The sequence below is a fragment of the Ovis aries genome, chromosome 25 (genome assembly GCF_016772045.2).
Source record: "Ovis aries strain OAR_USU_Benz2616 breed Rambouillet chromosome 25, ARS-UI_Ramb_v3.0, whole genome shotgun sequence".
Classification (NCBI taxonomy): domain Eukaryota; kingdom Metazoa; phylum Chordata; class Mammalia; order Artiodactyla; family Bovidae; genus Ovis; species Ovis aries.
Window position 1 is genome coordinate 36,439,846 of NC_056078.1, and position 21,907 is coordinate 36,461,752.

Here is a 21,907-nt window from a genome sequence, read left to right on the forward strand (position 1 = left end):
ACGCAGGTCTCCCACATTGCAGGCAGATTCTTTACCAGCTAAGCCACAAGGGAAGCCCCAGGCCACGTGTATGGCTGTGGATCAGAGATGTGAAGGATGGCTGTGCCAGCTCCTGGTCCAGTAAGATGTGGAATTCACGGCTAATGTGGGAGAGAGGTGCAGACGGTGAAAGCATCTGCCTACAGTGCAGGAGACCCGGATTCGATCCCTGGGTTGGGAAGATCCCCTGGAGAAGGAAATGGCAACCCACTCCAGTATTGCCTGGGAAATCCCATGGACAGAGAAGCCTGGCACGCTACAGTCCATGGGGTCGCAAAGAGTCAGACGTGACTGAGTGACTTCACTTACCCTGGTAATTTTTTGAAGGCAAAGAGAACTCTGTAACAATTTTATTTACCAGATATCATTCCTAGAAAGAGAAGATGTACTTTTGAACTTTTAAAACATGACAAAATAGTACCATATACTGCAGCTATATATTTTATGTTTGTAATGTACTTAATATGTCAAAAATAAATGTAAACATATATGGATGGGCTTCCATATCTGTGTGCTACATATATGGAGATGGCATGGTGGTAAAGAATCCACATGCCAGTACAGGGGACGGAGGATTTGGGAGTTTGATCCCTGGGTTGGGCAGATCCCCTGGAGAAGGAAAAGGCAAGTCACTCCAATATGATTGCCTAGAAAATTCCATGGACAGCAGAGTCTGGAGGGGCTGTAGTCCATGAGATTGCAAAGATTCAGACACAACTGAATGATTGAGCTTACATATATGTATATACTTATAAGCATAGCTATAAATATCAGAGGGTATCATCCAAATTGCTATCATCCAAATTGTCTCTTTGTTGGACTGTGTTTGTTCATAAGTAATAGAAAGCCTAACAGTGATTTAGACACAGTATACATATGATTTACTTTACCAAAGTATATAGGTTATCTTAAGAAAAAGTGAAGAAGCCAGTGATATCATTAAGGAAATTTTCTATCTTTCCACCCACATATTTGGTATGATGTCTTCAGTTCAGTTCAGTTGCTCAGTCGTGTCCGACACTTTGTGAACCCATGAATCGCAGAACGCCAGGCCTCCCTGTCTATCACCAACTCCCAGAGTTCACTCAGACTCACGTCCATCGAGTCAGTGATGCCATCCAGACATCTCATCCTCTGTCGTCCCCTTCTCCTCCTGCCCTCAATCCCTCCCAGCATCAGAATCTTTTCCAATGAGTCAGTTCTTCACATGAGGTGGCCAAAGTACTGGAGTTTCAGCTTTGGCATCATTCCTTCCAAAGAAATCCCAGGGCTGATCTCCTTCAGAATGGACTGGTTGGATCTCCTTGCAGTCCAAGGGACGCTCAAGAGTCTTCTCCAACATCACAGTTCAAAAGCATCAATTCTTCGGCGCTCAGCCTTCTTCACAGTCCAACTCTCACATCCAGACATGACCACAGGAAAAACCATAGCCTTGACTAGACGGACCTTAGTCAGCAAAGTAATGTCTCTGTTTTCGAATATACTATCTAGGTTGGTCATAAATTTTCTTCCAAGGAATAAGCATCTTTTAATTTCATGGCTGCAATCACCATCTGCAGTGATTTTGGAGCCCCCCAAAATAAAGGCTGACACTGTTTCCACTGTTTTCCCATGATGCCTTACAAGTATAAAATTTCACCTTATGGTGAGTTTGATTTACCTTTCCCAACACCTATGTGATTTTTAGGAGACTAGTGCTGTATGGATACTATATAGTGAAATCCACAGGTAAATTGTTACGATTTCAAATTTGTTGATGCCTGCATTTCATTTATCTATACAAGGATCAAGCCTAGTGTTGTTCTGTTGTGTATCAAATTATTTAAAATACTTAATGGTTTTTAGAATCTAGTTGAATCAGGGTGAGGAATAAGTGTATGTTGGTGTTGTTGGGTTGCTCAGTTGTGTCCAATTCTTGGTGACCCCATGGACTGCAGCATGCCAGGCTTTTCTGCCCTTCACCATCTCCTGGAGCTTGCTCCAACTTCAGATTCTCTAAGCTATGAAAAGAGAGAATGTGAGGGCACGTTATGCCCGACATTTATGTCCTCTCCCACCTCAGACTTTTGCAGAGGTATTTTACTTGGTTCTGATCCTGTGTGTTGCACTCATGGATGGTAACGTGATGGGAAAAGCGGTTGGCAGAACTGGGCAGTAACCGCTGGAGACAGTAGTTGTCAGATGGAAACTAATTGATTGTAATTGCTTTGCCACTGTATTGCTCGCGGAGTCTGTAGCTTGTTAAAACCACTGATTGTAAAATAAGGATCTCACTTTTCATCCTATAGGTTATGTTAATGAAAAACTGTTCTTAGAGGAATGATCAGTGAAATCAATAAATAGATAATAAGAAATTAAAGGGAAAGTTAACTAACTGATCATGAATTAATATACTTCAGCAGTCAGAGTAGCAGTCAACACTGTGTGGTGGTTCATAATGAATTTTTGGCTCAGAGCTCTTGAATCCTAAATATTCCCATGGAAAGGGAAATTGATTCTGTGTAACTGTTTATCACAAACTGTCTGGGATAACAAATCTTCCCTGTAGAGGAGATCTCCTGGAAAACAAACCAAAAAGTCTTTTGCACAACCTTTAATGCGAGCCAAAGTATGTTGACAGGCAGATATTTTGAAGTAGAAAAAGTTCCCATTTTAACACTAAGAAAAGATTACAAGTGGATTTTTCAAAGCTTATCGTATATGAATAGTATGAGTCGGGGTCTGTGTGAGTCTGAAGGCAATTTTTTTGTAATATTTATTAGTATTAAAATGAGTATGCTAGAATGATAAAATTAATGTTAAATTATGTCTTTTTATTGTAAGATATATATTACTTTTATATGATAATTTATTTTTTATGATCATATCTTTTGCCAGTGGCACTTAAACTTTAGTGATATTAAAGTTGTCAGATTTATTGAAGACATGTTTTACTGAGCACTAATTCTGATTAAGGCTCAACCTCTGACCTCAAGGAACTCAGGACAAAGAAACAGATAAATGTGTAAACAAGTGGCTACTTTCAGCATTGAATGCAGTGATGCAAACAATAAAAGGCGCTGAGGGCCACAAAGGGAAGATGACAGAAGCTCTAAGGGATTTCTGGATGTTTTCCAGCAAACAAAAAGATGGCCCAGGAAAAAGGATCAGTGTTATCGTTCTGGTATTGGGGAAATAGGATAAGAGTTGGAAATGAGGTTGTATGTTTTAGGATGCAAGATGAGGTTAGGCAGGCAAAATTCTACATGACCTATATGTTTCTTTCCTTTTCTTAGGAATTTGGAGTTATTCCTGTGGGAAAGGGGCTCATTGAGGCTTTTTATGTGTTGGGAGAATATGAGTAAATTTTCTTCCTGCGTAATAACTCTCTCCTTTATTTGGATGATGGGCAGAAAGAGGCTCATTGTGACCTCTGGTTAGCAAGCTGGTACAATGGCCCTTGCTGTTGAACATTATTATTAATCTCTATCTATGTAAAGGAAGGCTTCCCAGGTTGCTCAGTGGTAAAGAATCTGCTTGCCAATGCAGGAGGTGCGGATTCAATCCCTGGGTTGGGAAGATCCCCTGCAGAGAGAAATGGCAACCCATTCCACTATTCTTGTTTGGAAAATCCCATAGACAGAAGAGCCTGGCAGGTTACAGTCCATAGGGTAGCAAAGAGTCGGACACAACTTAGCGACTAAGCACATACATATAAAGGAAATTAAGAGCTTATGTGCTGAATCACGTATTCATCTCTGACTTGTCACATCCATTTTTTTTCTTGAATGTTGCAGTGAAAATGGTGCTAATATTTCAGTTGCTTAAAACTCTGAGACAAGAATGTCTACATGCTCTGACAGATTTTTCATCCAGCAGAAAGCACATACTTATTAGTTTCATATTTATAAACCTGATATAGAGATATAACTTACTTTAAAATGAAAATGATTATGATTTTCAAAAAGCACATAGAAGATAATGCTAAAAAAAATGGCAGTAATTTAGTCCTCTTAAATATTTACCAGAAACATTCTTTACATTTGAGATTCTATTTCAGAATTTGGAACATTTGCATTTTAATTACATAATAAAAGAAGAAAGTGAAAGAATAATCACCTTAGCTATTGGCAAATTACAGATGTAACTAAAAAATAAACAAAACACAGAAACTGGCATTGGTATCCGTAGAAGAGTCAGAGTACATGTACCTTGATCAGATGTTTAATGACATTGCAGAACAATAAAAGGAATACACTAAAAGGATTTTATTCAGTCCTTTAATACAACATGTTTCTTAACAATTGTAAGAATTAATGAAAGCTACTTTGAGGTTTTTGATTGTAGGGTCATTCAGCTTTTGCTGTTAATGTATCCACTGATGGGACTTGTCTAGAGTGATTCCAGCTGTTAAAATCTTGTGGAAAAATAAGACAATTGAATCCAGTAATTGTTTTAGTCCTACCTGCTGTAACAGACTAGCACGGACACGGTGGCGTAAAAACAACAGAAATTTCTTTCTCGTAGTTAATGGATGCTGGAAAGTCTAAGATCAAGATGCCCATGGATTCAGTGTCTGGTTAGGACTTCCTACTTCATAGAGGGCTATTTTCTTGCTGTGTCTTCATATGACTGGAATGGGTGAAGGAGCTGTCTGAGGTCTCTTTTATAAGAGCATTAATCCCATTCAAGACCTACTCACCTCCCAAAGGCCCCACCTCCTAATACCATCACTGGGTTTCAATATGTGAATTTTGTGGGGACATAAACATTCACTGTATAAAATGGTCATACTCGGTTGTGTTTTTATCATTCCACTGAGGGCTTCATCCTGTCTGTCTAAGGTCAGCAGTCACGAGAAGGTCTCAGTGCACAGATCCAGGCCAGTGACAGGATCTGGGGTATCAGAATGAGCTGCTGACAGCATTTCATTGTGTTCTAACGACAGATACCACGACATATTCCACGGAGAGATCTGAGCACTTCAAACCCTGCCGAGACAAGGACCTTGCCTACTGTCTCAACGATGGCGAGTGCTTTGTGATTGAGACCTTGACCGGATCCCATAAACACTGTCGGTAAGTCCCTGCGGCGACTGACACTAAGGGCAGGTCCTCAGAGAGGCCTGGAGATGGAAATCAGTGCTGAGCTCGAGAAACATACAATGTGATACACATAGCCTGGTGCTGGAATGGCAGAATCAACAGTCTTAATAGAGGAAAAACAAGGCTGATATCTTTAGTATTTGAGAAAGATAAAACTGAATTTTTGCATGACAGAGCAAACTGCTCATCTAAGATCTAGAACCTCATTATTTATTGTGAACCAAACCCCAGAGACTGTAACTGTGTCCAGAGAAAACCACATCTTATTTTGATTCTGCCCCTGTTGATTAATTTCAGTACCCTCCCCCCCCCTTTTTTTAACACCTCTGATGATGAAATACTCTCCAGCAAGATGTTGTAAATGAAATCATAGTCCTGTTATAGTCTAGGTAGAGAACTACTCAGGGAAAATTCCCGGTGGAGATCAAGAAGGTGTTTAATTGGTTTTTAGAGACATAAGGTTATATAACTGCTAAAAATAAAAACAGGCGGAGATAAATAGTTGGTCTTGTAGACACTGCAGCTTTAAGCCTCCATAGAAGAATCAAATTAGCATCCAAAAAATACTTCCCACGGAGCTTTTATTTTCAGCGCTACCCTGGTAATTTGTTTTTCCTTGCAATTGTATATGCTTCATTGATTATATATATCCACACCCCTTTCCTTTTCTTTATTTACTCTTCTCATATGACACAGTTATTAAATTAATTATCCTGAATCGTGAAGCATGGAAAATTATGACTTTCTTCTCTTGCTATTGCTATTATAAAACTTTATTCCATGTTGTTTTATTAAGATGGCACAGAGAAATGTGTCTTATGGTTTTGAACTTAGAAAATGTGTCAGCAAATCCTGCCTGGCTCCACAAGCCAGCTTTGGTGCAAGGGGGTGGGGGTATGAGGCGCCGTAGTGGCCAGTGACACAGGTTTGGAAGAACTGATCCGTGATAGTGGCTGGTCTCTGTACGAGCCACCCCACCATGTAGCCCAGGGCCTTTCTTCACCCTTCACATGGTGGCTTTCATTACACTGACTTCATTTACAAAACTTACAGCCCGTTTATGTTCTCTGTAAACCTGAGTTAGGGATCAAAGGCAGTGGGAGAGGTTCCTTTCCACATTTCTCTTCTCTTGCTATGTTTATTAGATCCATGCCAATACAGGTAGAAAAGACATGTCTGACCTGAAGACCTCAAAAGAAAAGCCAAGAATGAGCTATCATTTCAAATCACAAAGTCCTCCATACTCTTTTAAATATCCAACTATGTGTTAATGTTAACCTTTGCCAATCCAGTGGCGTCATGGGTAATAGGTAGTGCCATCAAATAAGTTTGAATTGATAATTTATTGAAGGGATGGATCAGAAGTCTCACCTAAAGCGGTGATAGTGTTTTTCGATGGTGTTTCACCCCAGGAAGCTTCAGATCTGGCCCCACCACTATGTGCAGGCAGATCTGATTCATCTTTTCCAATAGTGAGACTGTTGAAAAACAAACAAAAAAATTCCTGTTGTCTAACATACAGCCTTGCTATATTCGCTATTAAGTTGGTGGATATGTTAGTTTGTTAGGGCAATTGTAACCTAGTAAAGCAGATTGGGTGATGTAAACAACAGAAATATTTTTACCACAGTTTCTGGAGTCTTGAAGTCTAAGATCAGGGTATCGGCAGAGTTGTTTCCCTAAGGGCCGCAAGGGAAGGCTCTCGTCCAGGCCTCTCCCCTCAGCTTATAGATGACGAACTTTTCTTTCTGCCTTTGCACCTTCCTTCCCTCTGTACAAGTCTTTATCCAAATCTGCTTCTTCAAAAGGACACCAGTCCTGTTGGATTAAGGTCTTCTCTAATGGCCCTATTTTAACCTAAATGCATCTGTAGACTTTTCAAATATGGTCACATTTTGAGGTCCTAGAGTTTAGCACTTCAGCATGAGTTATTTGGGAGACACAATCCAATCTGTGACAGTGGATCTCAGGTCCAGAAAAAAAAATCCTTTTGCACGTGTGTACATGTCTAATTTTTTTTTTTAAACATAGACAAGCAGAAGTATATCTGTGGTTTGGCTGGAAATGTGTAATAATTTTGGCCTCTGTCTTCATATTTTGTGCATATTTCAGCACAGACAACCTGTTATTTAACATAGAGTCACAGCATAGCTAATCATGACAAAAGGCCAGCCTAAGACAGGACTGGAACTCGACTCGGTTAATAGGTGCCTATAAATCTCCTAGTAGTGTGTATGAATAAATCACACATCGCATGTGTCAGCGATTCATCTCCCAGGCTTTGCTGAGAATAAAAGGCTTACATTTGTCCCTGCTTCAGCCACTTCTAAGAATTCCAATGTAGTTATTCATAATGTGCCATTGTGCACAGTGTTCTAATATGTTTCATTTATTCTCCTCCACTCGACAAATGTTTATTGAGCATCTCTTATCACCAAGGTACTGTTGAAGAAATAAATACAGAAATGAACTTCAGAATTAAATGGCACTGCAGTTTGTAATGCACTTGGAGTAAGTGAAATACTTCATCTCCAGGAAAGAAAGAAAACAAGAGAAATGACTTCCATGTGACTGGCATGCTACCAGGGCTATGTTACTGATGTATTACTGAGTGGATTATGTCATAGGTTAAAGAAACCCCAAGTTAGTAGATTGGAGCGACAGTGTTAATGGGTATACCTGCATTTAGCTCAGTAAGTAGTTTGCTTTTTACATGTATGCAAAGATTAAACATTCAAACCCGAGAGAAGTTAAGATTATGTATGTATTTTTAGTATTTTAAAAATTAATTGCAATCCCACTGATCTGAATCTAGGTATGTTTTTTCCCATGTTGTGATCATGGTGAAACAATTTTATGTTTCCTTGTCAAAGAAGAGTAGTAACAAAAAATGAAAATTATCTAAAATTTCCTATTCTCCCTGATAGAGATCCTGAAAGTCTACGCCCCAAACTGTTAAATCCTTGAGATCATGGTGAAGCAATTTTATGTTTCCTTGCCAAGGAAGTGACCAAGACCAAGGGAAGTCGCTCACAAAAAATTAAAATTACCTAAAATTTCCCATCCTCCCTGATAGAGATCCTGAAAGTGTATGCCCCAAACTGCAAACCCTTGCCAAAAGGGGAGCTTCATGATTTTCTGTTTGTTATTTTCTCAGTCTTTAGTACATTTTCAAATCTTTGAAAAAAATATTTATGGTGAAGATAGTTAGAAATTATAGAGCAAACTAATGAAAATTTAAGAGGAATACCAAGATCCTAAAATAACTTGATAGGTTTTAAAGAACAATAAATACATAGGCAAACCTGGTATTGCTAAATTTACAATTTAAGTCACAGATCATTGAGTGGCTGATTAGTAGAAGCAGAATCTTTTGTATTGTGGAGGTTAGTGTGGAATAAAGAAAGATTCATGAATTGGGAAAATGAGTCTGGTTTTTGTGTAAATGTGGTTGACTTATCAGGTAAAACATCAAAGTTGAATTTTTACTTCTTATATACCAAAAGTTGTCCTTAATGAATTTAAAAGGTAATATAATAAATAAAGTATTAGAGAAAACAGTAAATATATATTTCTTTACATCAGCAATTAAAAGTAAAAGAAAAAAGCAATGAAAGGAAAAATGAACAGCCTTGTTGCAAGTTTTTTGTTTTTGTTTTTTATCTGAATGTCATAAGTCAGAAAGAAAATTGAAAGACAGACAGTGTCAGTAAACTACAATAAGCATGGCAAGGAAATGATATTTTGATGAAATCAATAGATTAAGAGTAACACTAAAATTAAACCTCGGTGGGAAAATGGGCAAAAGACAGGAACATCCTCTTCCCTTGAAATGGAATCCAAATAACCAATAAGCATGAAAAATACTCAGTCTCACAGAGAAATGCAAATTAATGTGTTTGTTTGCTTATCATATTGTAATGATGTTTAAAAGTAGTTTGGCAAGGACAAAGTAAAAACCATCATCTCATTCACTAAACTCGATGGAGTGTACTTTGTTAAACCTCTTCTGTAGGTGATGCATCAGTGTGTTTCTGTATCTACATTTTTTTCTAAGAGTTAGCTTAGAGAAATGTATATGTATATTTGTTTTTAAGAGCATTCACTATAGGATTTGTGATAGCAAAACAAAACGTGAATTTTGATATCTATATAATTCAGAATATATCTATACCATGGATGAATTCAACATAACTTGAATTTTCATAATTTTAAGACTATGAAAATGCTCATTATATCATGTTATATACAAAAATCAGGATGTAGAACTGATTTAAAAATCAGTTTTACTGATGTAAAAATGAACATAAATAGCAATCCAGTTCTGAAAAAGAACTAAATAAAAAAGCTAATAGGATTTATAGCTGTTGTCTTCTTTGAACCTTGAGGTTTCCAAGATCATTACATTGCACATGTATTGCATTTACGTAGTATCTGGTTAAGACACTTGACCCATGCTTCTCATTGTTCCATTAAGGAAGATAGCATCCCTATCTTTGTTAAATGAAGGTCATTATAATTCACTATTATTAAGCTGATAAGAGAACTTTCAATTAAGCCATTCTAGATTAAACACTATAATGTCTGTTAGGATGTGTCTGCTCCTTTTATTAAACTTTCATTTATGCTCTTTATAATAATCATTTTTTATGCTGAATTCGTGTGTTTTGAAACATAAAAAAAAAGATTGAATAACAGGATGATATATTCTGCAGAAATTAAGCTGAGTAGAGAAGGAAAGGAAGTACTAGAAACACCTTGAATCAAAGTATCCTGAATAAAAGCAGGGTATTCTCTAATATATTTATTTTTATACCATTTCTAGAAATTTTAAGAACTTTGGAAATGGTGCCATTTGTAGCATATTTCATTGGAGTTGAAAGTAGTAGCCATTGTAGCTGAAAAGATTGCTGGGCATTTGAGTGGACCAAATGTGTTTTGAGGCCAACTTCAAGTTAAAAGGATGTGTCTCTTCTGAATTGAAGCTCATTAAATGTTGCACCAGCCTTGCTACAGAAATGGATTTTCAAAACTTTGGAAAGAATAACATTTGAGCTAAATTTGACCTGTAGTGATCATTTTGGAAATCTATCAAGCAATTCATTTTAAGATGCTTGAATCACTTGAAATATGGAACTGCTGGAAAGAGAGGCAAGCAGTCCAATAACAACCATTGCCCGAGGCAATACTTCCATAAAAGTGCTGATGGAATGTACAGCTAGCTTGGTAAAATGCTCATAGGAGTTGGTGAGTGGAAGGGGGAGCGTTTGAAAGGGGAGGAGAGCCCGACCAGGAGATGCTGTTCTTCACTGTATCTAGTTCTGCTTCAGTAGGTTTTGAAATCAAAGCTTCCATTTTTATGTGAATTGATTGGGCACAATGTAATGATATCCCTGTGACAGACTATATAAAATTACAGGGCCATCCCTATCAGTGCTTTGCTCCATCAGTTTGGAAGTCCATTAGCTCTTCCACATAGGGAAGGTCCTTGTTATCATAAGTTTCTCCAGTAAGTGCTCTAAGAGTGACCACTAATAATTCCATGTGGTTGTAGCAAGTCAGAATGGAAACTGGGTTTTGGCATACATCCCTAAGCTCCATTGATGGGAGAGGATGGAGGCTGAAATGTCTATAAATCCAAGCCTAGTGGCAGAGTCTCAGTGGAGTGGAATTGAATAGCAGGGTGAAGAACCTTGGAAGCATTTTCAAGTTTATCAGATAATTGTGTTCAGGAGAATGAATTAGCTACAGCCCAGACGTAATTTGAGTAATTTGCAGCAGTCATGTTCATACTAGGTGGTCTACGGACTGCCCTTGTTAAGAAGAAGTGAGCCAAGTAATCACCATGTATCTGTTTCTTTTCTGTGGATGAGGATTATCGAAATAGTTTCATTAACTCAGAAAGCAAACAAACCAAGAACAACAACACAGTGAATGAAGTTTTGCAACTTCATGATTCTTGGCAGTGGTTTACTTCTTCCAGTTTAAACTGTTTACATTCCACCAGAGCTGGTGTTACTTAAAGGGCAACGGAAACACCAGAAGACCAGAAAAGCACATTTGATAAAGAATAGCAGCACATCTTTTAGTTGATAACCATAGGCTTTTTTTTTAAACTTTAATATTTTATTACTTGATTAGCAGCTCTCCTTAAGGCATGAAATGATTTCTTTAGGTAATTGTTTATGATTGGGTTTTTTTTTTTTTTTTTTTTTTTAATTTTAAAATCTTTAATTCTTACATGCATTCCCAAACATGAACCCCCCTCCCGCCTCCCTCCCCATAACATCTTTCTGGGTCATCCCCATGCACCAGCCCCAAGCATGCTGCATCCTGCGTCAGACATAGACTGGCGATTCAATTCACATGATAGTATACATGTTAGAATGTCATTCTCCCAAATCATCCCACCCTCTCCCTCTCCCTCTGTGTCCAAAAGTCCGTTATACACATCTGTGTCTCTTTCCCTGTCTTGCATACAGGGTCGTCATTGCCATCTTCCTAAATTCCATATATATGCGTTAGTATACTGTATTGGTGTTTTTCTTTCTGGCTTACTTCACTCTGTATAATCGGCTCCAGTTTCATCCATCTCATCAGAACTGATTCAAATGAATTCTTTTTAACGGCTGAGTAATACTCCATTGTGTATATGTACCACAGCTTTCTTATCCATTCATCTGCTGATGGACATCTAGGTTGTTTCCATGTCCTGGCTATTATAAACAGTGCTGCGATGAACATTGGGGTACATGTGTCTCTTTCAATTCTGGTTTCCTCGGTGTGTATGCCCAGAAGTGGGATTGCTGGGTCATAAGGTAGTTCTATTTGCAATTTTTAAGGAATCTCCACACTGTTCTCCATAGTGGCTGTACTAGTTTGCATTCCCACCAACAGTGTAGGAGGGTTCCCTTTCTCCACAGCCTCTCCAGCATTTATTGCTTGCAGATTTTTGGATCGCAGCCATTCTGACTGGTGTGAAGTGGTACCTCATTGTGGTTTTGATTTGCATTTCTCTAATAATGAGTGATGTTGAGCATCTTTTCATGTGTTTGTTAGCCATCCGTATGTCTTCTTTGGAGAAATGTCTATTTAGTTCTTTGGCCCATTTTTTGATTGGGTCGTTTATTTTTCTGGAGTTGAGCTGCAGAAGTTGCTTGTATATTTTGAGATTAGTTGTTTGTCAGTTGCTTCATTTGCTATTATTTTCTCCCATTCAGATGGCTGTCTTTTCACCTTGCTTATATTTTCCTTTGTTGTGCAGAAGCTTTTAATTTTAATTAGATCCCATTTGTTTATTTTTGCTTTTATTTCCAGCATTCTGGGAGGTGGATCATAGAGGATCCTGCTATGATTTATGTCTGAGAGTGTTTTGCCTATGTTCTCCTCTAGGAGTTTTATAGTTTCTGATCTTACATTTAGATCTTTAATCCATTTTGAGTTTATTTTTGTGTGCGGTGTTAGAAAGTGATCTAGTTTCATTCTTTTACAAGTGGTTGACCAGTTTTCCCAGCACCACTTGTTAAAGAGATTGTCTTTACTCCATTGTATATTCTTGCCTCCTTTGTCAAAGATAAGGTGTCCATATGTGTGTGGATTTATCTCTGGGCTTTCTATTTTGTTCCATTGATCTATATGTCTGTCTTTGTGCCAGTACCATACTGTCTTGATGACTGTGGCTTTGTAGTAAAGTCTGAAGTCAGGCAAGTTGATTCCTCCAGTTCCATTCTTCTTTCTCAAGATTGCTTTGGCTATTCGAGGTTTTTGTATTTCCATACAAAGCTTGGAAATTATTTGTTCTAGTTCTGTGAAAAATGTGGCTGGTAGCTTGATAGGGATTGCATTGAATTTGTAAATTGCTTTGGGTAGTATACTCATTTTCACTATATTGATTCTTCCAATCCATGAACATGGTATATTTCTCCATCTATTAGTGTCCTCTTTGATTTCTTTCATCAGTGTTTTATAGTTTTCTATATATAGGTCTTTAGTTTCTTTAGGTAGATATATTCCTAAGTATTTTATTCTTTTCGTTGCAATGGTGAATGGAATTGTTTCCTTAATTTCTTTTTCTACTTTCTCATTATTCGTGTATAGGAATGCAAGGGATTTCTGTGTGTTGATTTTATATCCTGCAACTTTACTATATTCATTGATGAGCTCTAGTAATTTTCTGGTGGAGTCTTTAGGGTTTTCCATGTAGAGGATCATGTCATCTGCAAACAGTGAGAGTTTTACTTCTTCTTTTCCAATTTGGATTCCTTTTATTTCTTTTTCTGCTCTGATTGCTGTGGCCAAAACTTCCAGAACTATGTTGAATAGTAGCGGTGAAAGTGGGCACCCTTGTCTTGTTCCTGACTTTAGGGAAATGCTTTCAATTTTTCACCATTGAGGATAATGTTCGCTGTGGGTTTGTCATAGATAGCTTTTATTATGTTGAGGTATGTTCCTTCTATTCCTGCTTTCTGGAGAGTTTTTATCATAAATGGATGTTGAATTTTGTCAAAGGCCTTCTCTGCATCTATTGAGATAATCATATGGTTTTTATTTTTCAATTTGTTAATGTGGTGAATTACATTGATTGATTTGCGGATATTGAAGAATCCTTGCATCCCTGGGATAAAGCCCACTTGGTCATGGTGTATGATCTTTTTAATGTGTTGTTGGATTCTGATTGCTAGAATTTTGTTGAGGATTTTTGCATCTATGTTCATCAGAGATATTGGCCTGTAGTTTTCTTTTTTTGTGACATCTTTGTCAGGTTTTGGTATTAGGGTGATGGTGGCCTCATAGAATGAGTTTGGAAGTTTACCTTCCTCTGCAATTTTCTGGAAGAGTTTGAGGAGGATAGGTGTTAGCTCTTCTCGAAATTTTTGGTAGAATTCAGCTGTGAAGCCATCTGGACCTGGGCTTTTGTTTGCTGGAAGATTTCTGATTACATTATCAATTTCCGTGCTTGTGATGGGTCTGTTAAGATTTTCTATTTCTTCCTGGTTCAGTTTTGGAAAATTGTACTTTCTAAGAATTTGTCCATTTCTTCCACGTTGTCCATTTTATTGGCATACAACTGCTGATAGTAGTCTCTTATGATCCTTTGTATTTCTGTGTTGTCTGTTGTGATCTCTCCATTTTCATTTCTAATTTTATTGATTTGATTTTTCTCTCTTTGCTTCTTGATGAGTCTGGCTAATGGTTTGTCAATTTTATTTATCCTTTCAAAGAACCAGCTTTTGGCTTTGTTGATTTTTGCTATGGTCTCTTTTGTTTCTTTTGCATTTATTTCTGCCCTAATTTTTAAGATTTCTTTCCTTCTACTAACTCTGGGGTTCTCCAACTCTTCCTTTTCTAGTTGCTTTAGTTGTAGAGTTAGGTTATTTATTTGACTTTTTTCTTGTTTCTTGAGGTATGCCTGTATTGCTATGAACTTTCCTCTTAGCACTGCTTTTATAGTGTCCCACAGGTTTTGGGTTGTTGTGTTTTCATTTTCATTAGTTTCTATGCATATTATGATTGGGTTTTTTGTTGTTGTTGTATCAAAACCATTTGTGTTTTTAAATCGCTTCCTTACATGATTTAGGGTAAGAGGTACATGAGGCAAATGTGGGTGTTCAAGATGAAGACACTTGAGTTAAAAGCTCTACTCGGCTTTATGCTAGCTGTGTGTGTTTTTGGCTGGTCATTTAATGAGAAACTTCAGTCTTCTCTTTAAAAAAGAGAGAGAACATACATGTGCCAGCCAACCAGACACATTAAAACCTCCCCCCAAAAATGTAGATGCTAGAATTGAGAGCAGCAGCCTATAGAAAAACACTAAATGTATAATAGACATTATACATTTAGAACATATCATTCTTCTTCCTCTCTTCTACTCATGCTGAAACCAAGCAAAAGCATGTATGTTGGAATCCGAGGAGAGAAATTGGGTGGGTCTCATCTGCTTATTTCATTAAGAGAAGTCTTAGGCTCAAAAGGGGGAGATCACTTGACTTGTACCAGGGCTTCGAGGTGGGTATTCAGACTCCCAGCACACAGAGTTCAGCTTAGACCTACCAGTGTAAGTTAAAGAAAACTGAGAGACTTATTTAAAGACACAAAAATACCTGATCATGGGCAAGAACACTTTTCAGAATCAAGGATCATTGTAGCTATTCAAGCAGTAAATTTAGGAGAAAAGCAGGAAGAGGCCACTTTTTGTTAGGGGAGTTCTCTCTGTTGACAATTCATGAAGAGAGGAATCCCCTCTTATTCTTCATACCATTCAGGTGGAGGACCCTTCATGTATTTTCTCTACAACAGCCCTGGTTCTGCCTCTCCAGGCATTTATTTCCTGCGGGTAGCGGGTCATAGTCCTGTTACGGTTGGGGCAGTCTGGGAGCTTGTGCACTGCCAGAATGCTGTGATTTGCAAATGCCATAGTTCAAGTGGAGGATAGATTATTTCACTAAGTTTATTTAAATAAATAAGAGCACATATCCATAAGTATCATTTTAAATAGTGATGGACTATTTGTACGGATGTGAACCACCCTAACCAGGGTACCACAGACCCTGCTGGGCAGAACATCTGAGCCATCACCGTACTGATCTGAGAACGTTTTACGAATGTTTGCCTGAGGAACCTGCCCAGCAGGGTCTGTGATACTTTTGTCTACACTTATAACAAGATGTCGGTCTTTGTGTATGCCAATAATTATACTCTCTAAGTGGAAAAGCATATACAAATCTACCTGATAGATAAACCCAGGAAATGCCTATATGATGCATCCTATGTGTCGGGCACCCATAGCAGCCCTGGAGGGATGTAGCAATGACTGAGGCCAAGGGCATTTCTCAGGTTATACGACAGTGGAGTAAGGACTCAGACTAAGTAAGCTGATTCTAGGGTCAACGCACTTATCCTCTCCACTAACATCTTTCCTTTAAAATCCTCTTGGTCCAGGGATTCTAAAATTCCCACTGCTTAAAAATACCACCTGAGAAGCCCATATAAGCTCTAGTATCTTCTAAGATATCAGTATTAGTTATATATCAATAATGACATATAACTAATATATACATATTTAAATTCTCCAGCATATTATAATTTGAGTGACCGCATTATTACAATCAAAACCCCAAACTGTTTAAGATATAACTGGCAATTTTAATAATTTCTTATGTAAAATAAGCATAAAACCAACAATTCCCTGAGCTAACTGGGACATATGGTTGCCCTAATTTTAATTTCAGCAAAACTCAATTTGGTTGAAAAACAGACCACCATTTGCTACATAAATGCTGTATTTTCTTAGTATAAATTTCATGATATTATACAACCTCTGCATTGCTATTCCCACTTTCCCCAAGTTAGTTAACAGTTCTCAGAGTCACTAAATATCTGCAGGGTCTCTCCACCATACCCCAAATTTGTAATCTGTTAAATACATGCCAACATCCGATTACCGTTCTCTTCAGTATTCTTAGCTATTATTTGTGGAAACAAAAAAATGTGATGGGAGAACCGAGCCCTCCTTGTTTTATGGAAAGAAATCATAGACAGTGTTCCTGAAGTTTAACTTGGTATGCATCTCTACAACTCTGTTTAATTTTTTATATGATCACAGCTATTCTGGTAGTCCTATGATCACAGGAAAACAGCTTGAAGCTAAATCAATCCTATATACCTACAAGTGTGCATGCACACACCCATATCTTCTATACTTATTAGGCCGTCAATCCAGGACACTGAGATTTAATAGCAAACTATGAACAATGTTCCCTTCCTTTACAGAACTTGTTTTTTTAGAGCACCAGGCAGTCAACACAGTCTAGCATTACAGGGTGCCATAATGGGTAAACACTGATAATCACTGGGAAGGAACCAAAACTCACACTTGGTTCAGCAAGGAAATCCTTACAAGACTGGTAAATTTGGAGGAAATATCTTCATCAAGTATATTTACATACAATCCCCTTTGCAAGTTTTAAAAAAATCAGAACATTAAAATAAGGAATGGGGAAAAATGAAAACAATAGCATTGTATGGAAATATCTTGTTTGGAGATACGTCACATTTGAGTGATATAGAATGTGCTTGTAGACATGTATGTCACATGTGAGTGGTACAAGAATGTATATTTGCCCTCTCCTTTGTCATTCAATCACCAAGTCGTGTCTGACTTTTCATGACCCCATGGACTGCAGTACACCAGGTTTCTCTGTCTCTCACCATCTCCCAGAGTCCTGAACTAAAAAATAAATGGCAGTTTTATGCATTATTCCCATCATTTATTATTGGGAATAAACATTATTCCCAATGTTTATTAAGCATAGTCAATGTTTCAGGTCCAGGTAATAGGAATACAGTGATGAATATTTTCAGAATAAATCAGAAGAGTTGAGAAGCTCAATTTCTGGTTCAATTCAATGTAACAAATTCTGTCATCTGTTAGCATCCAATCTATATGAACTATATGTACATAGCTCATATCTGCGGAGAAGAATCCAAAACCCAGTAGTCCTAAAGCCAAAAAGAGCTTCTGAGAGGAGCATATGAATTGCATTTGGAAAGATAAGAACCTACTCATTTCTTACTTTGAAGCCTGCTCTTGCTTGCCAACCATGGCATGGAGAATTGAGCTGCTGTTGGGAAAAGTTTGCTTCAAACCACAAGGAAGAAATTTCAAAATTATTTAAATGCAAGTAAGAATAATCAGTTCCATATCATAAATTCTTTATGCAATTGGTCACTTTTTTTCTGAATTATTTCCTTGAGTTACTTCCTCTTGTGTCCAGAGAGTTCTCAAAACTATATCAAGGTATGATGAGTTTTTTTTAAGGCTCACTGAGATATAGGAATATTTCTTATTTACAAAGTGTTTGAATATTTTATACCTTACAATTTAAAATGTTATTATATATGTTTATTGATAAATTAGTATTTATCAATTAAATAGTCAATCTGGTCTGCTACTGACTCTAATGGAGGCCACATAATCTGAAGAATAATCAAGTAAAGTCATTCGCTAGATAAAATGACTCCTAAGTTGCTGTATTCTTAGTGCTGGAGTAGATGAGGAACTTTAAAGAGCCAGTCAAATTGAAATATGGGAAAGTTAAATAACTCACATCTTGTAATTTTCAAAATCCTAAGCTCTTGGTTTTGTTTCAGAGAGATTTATCCAAGATCCCACATTCATTTCGGGCAGGTAGAATCCAGATTCCTCTCCTGTTAATCTCACTTGTTTATTTACCATTGTTGGGATAAATGGAAAGCCAGATAGAAAACCCTCTCTCTGACTTCTGTCCTGCTTTGCTTTGGTTGAGATGTAATAACAGAGTCCTTGCTTCCCCCTTGCCCTGCACCCTTCCTTAGATGTCCACACGTTTCTCAGAAATGACACTATTGACTTATTACCTCTCCCTCGGAAAGGACCTGAATCTCTCATGGAAACTGCAGCCAAGCAGAACCACCTTCCATGCGAATGTCGAAAGAGAAGAAGCATGCTGAGATTACAGGGGGGAATTTATCTAAATTTAATATGCAATCTCTGTCCTCAAAGCAACAAGGGTGGCTGAACAGGACAAGAAGGTGTTAATATAAGATACTTTTTTCCTCTTTCTGACTTACTTGCCCCTGTATGAGTCTCTAGGTCCATCCATATCTGGGCAAATGGCATAATTTTGTTCCTTTTTATAGCTGAATAATATTGTATATACATGTATCATACCTTCTTAGTCCATTCATCTGTTGGTGGACATTTAGGTTGCTTTCATGTCCTGTCTATTGTAAATAGTGCTACAATGAACATTTTGGGGTGCGTGTGTCTTTTGGAATTATGGTTTTCTCCAGGTATATGCCTAGGAGTAGGATTGCAGGTTCATATGGTAGTTCTATTTTTAGTTTTTTTTTAAGAAACCTCCATACTATTCCCAATTTATAGGCCCACCAACAGTGTAAGAGAGTTCCCTTTTCTCTATACCTTCTTTAGCATGTGAGGTGGATCTCATGGTAGCTTGGATTTTCATTTCTCTAATAATTAATGACACAACATCTTTCATGTGCCTCTTGGTCATCTGTATGTCATCTTTGGAGAAATGTCTGTTTAGGTCTTCTGCTCATTTTTGATTGGGTTGTTTGTGGATTTGGTATTGAGCCAAATGAACTGTTTATATATTATAGAGATTAATCCCTTTTCAGTTGCTTCATTTGAATATTTCTCCCACTCTGAGGGTTGTCTTTTCATCTTGTTTATGATTTCCTTAGTGCAAAAGCTTTTAAGTTTCAATGGAAAAGACTCTGATGCTGGGAGGGATTGGGGGCAGGAGGAGAAGGGAACGAAAGAGGATGAGATGGCTGGATGGCATCACCAACTCAATGGACATGAGTTTGGGTAGACTCTGGGAGTTGGTGATGGACAGGGAGGCCTGGCGTGCTGCAATTCATGGGGTCGCAAAGAGTCAGACACGACTGAGCGACTGAACTGAACTCAGGTCTCATTTGTTTATTTTTGTCTTTTATTTTCATTACTCTAGGATGTGGGTCAAAAAAGATCTTGCTGTGATTTATGTCAGAGAGTGTTCTGCCTGTGTTTTCCTCTAAAAGTCTGTCCTTACATTTAGGTCTTTGATCCATTTTGAGTTTATTTCTGTGTATGGTGTTAAGTATTCTAATTTCATTTTTTTTTTTTTTTACATGTTGCTGTCCAGTTTTCCCAGCACCACTTATGGAAGAGACTGGCTTTTCCCATTGTATATTGTTGCCTCCTTTGTCAAAGATAAGGTGACTATAGGAGCGTAGGTTTATCTCTGGGCTTTCTATCCTGCACCATTGATCTATATATCTGGTTTTGTGCTAGTACCATACTGTCTTGATTACTGTAGCTTTGTAGTATAGTGTGAAGTCAGGGAGTCTGATTCTTTCAGCTTCATTTTTCTTTCTCAAGATTGCTTTGGCTGTTCAAGGCCTTTTGTGTTTCTGGTTGTTGTTCAGCTGTTAAGTTATGTCTGACTCTTTGTGATGTAATGGACTGCAACACAACAGGGTCCTCTGGTCTTTACTAACTCCCAAAGTTTGCTCAGATTCATTTCCATTGATTGAGTCAGTGATGCTCTATAACCATCTCATTCTCTATTACCCCTTCTCCTTTTGCCTTCAATCTTTCCCAGCATCAGAGACTTTTCCAATGAGTCAGCTCTTTGCATCAGGTGATCAGAGTATTGGAACTTCAGCATCAGTTCTTCCAATAAATATTCAGGGTTGATTTCCTTTAGGATTGACTGGTTTGATCTCCTTAATGTCCAAGGGACCCTCAAGAATCTTCTCCAGCACCACAGTTCAAAAGCATCAATTCTTTGGTGCTCAGTCTTCTTTATGGTCCAGATCTCAAATCTGTACATGACTGCTGGAAAAACCATAGCTTTGACTATATGGACCTATACACATTGTAAAATTTTTCTAATTCTTGAAAAATACCATTGGTAATTTGTTAGGGATTACATTGAATCTGTAGATTTGATAGGGATTGCACTGAATACTATCCATTGCTTTGGGTAGTATAGTCATTTTCACAATACTGATTCTTCCAGTCCAAGAACATGGTATATTTTTTCCATCTGTTTGTGTCATCTTTGATTTCATTCATCAGTATGTTTTAGTTTTCTGAGTACAGGTCTTTTGGCTCCTTATGGAGGTTTATTCTTAGGTATTTTATTATTTTTCTTGAAATGATAAATGGAATTGCTTCCTTAATTTCTTTCTGATTTTTTTAAGGCATGATGATATTTTAAATTCCATTCCCTGAAACTCTGAGTTTTTATGTTGAGTGGAAAGAATAGACAAGAGCATGGTTTTCAAACCTAATAAGTGTCACTTTGATTAAATTATGAAATCAATATTAATTTTCTTTTTTTTTTAGAGCACATATTTGTTTCTTTTTCTTTTTTTTTAGTTTTTTATTTTTTACATTTTAAAATCTTTAATTCTTACATGCGTTCCCAAACATGAACCCCCTCCCACCTCCCTTCCCATAACATCTCTCTGGGTCATCCCCATGCACCAGCCCCAAGCATGCTGCATCCTGCGTCAGACATAGACTGGCGATTCAATTCTTACATGATAGTATACATGTTAGAATGTCATTCTCCCAAATCATCCCACCCTCTCCTTCTCCCTCTGAGTCCAAAAGTCCGTTATACACATCTGTGTCTCTTTCCCTGTCTTGCATACAGGGTCGTCATTGCCATCTTCCTAAATTCCATATATATGTGTTAGTATACTGTATTGGTGTTTTTCTTTCTGGCTTACTTCACTCTGTATAATTGGCTCCAGTTTCATCCATCTCATCAGAACTGATTCAAATGAATTCTTTTTAATGGCTGAGTAATACTCCATTGTGTATATGTACCACAGCTTTCTTATCCATTCATCTGCTGATGGACATCTAGGTTGTTTCCATGTCCTGGCTATTATAAACAGTGCTGCGATGAACATTGGGGTACATGTGGCTCTTTCAATTCTGGTTTCCTCGGTGTGTATGCCCAGAAGTGGGACTGCTGGGTCATAAGGTAGTTCTATTTGCAATTTTTTAAGGAATCTCCACACTGTTCTCCATAGTGGCTGTACTAGTTTGCATTCCCACCAACAGTGTAGGAGGGTTCCCTTTTCTCCACACCCTCTCCAGCATTTATTGCTTGCAGATTTTTGGATCACAGCCATTCTGACTGGTGTGAAGTGGTACCTCATTAATTTTCTTTATCCAAAATCAATTTATAATTTCTATCTACATATATGAAATAGTTGCAGAA

At 37.7% G+C, this 21,907-nt stretch overlaps 1 protein-coding gene across 4 annotated transcripts in view; it reads left to right on the plus strand.

The window, feature by feature from the left end:
• NRG3 (neuregulin 3) overlaps positions 1 to 21,907 on the plus strand; it is a 1,235,273-nt gene that overhangs the window by 520,298 nt on the left and 693,068 nt on the right. For all 4 annotated transcript variants that reach the window (XM_060406805.1, XM_060406806.1, XM_042241140.2 and 1 more), the window contains exon 2: positions 4,967 to 5,096. In XM_060406805.1, coding sequence (XP_060262788.1) covers positions 4,967 to 5,096 — 130 coding nt within the window. The remainder of the gene's footprint in view (positions 1 to 4,966; positions 5,097 to 21,907) is intronic.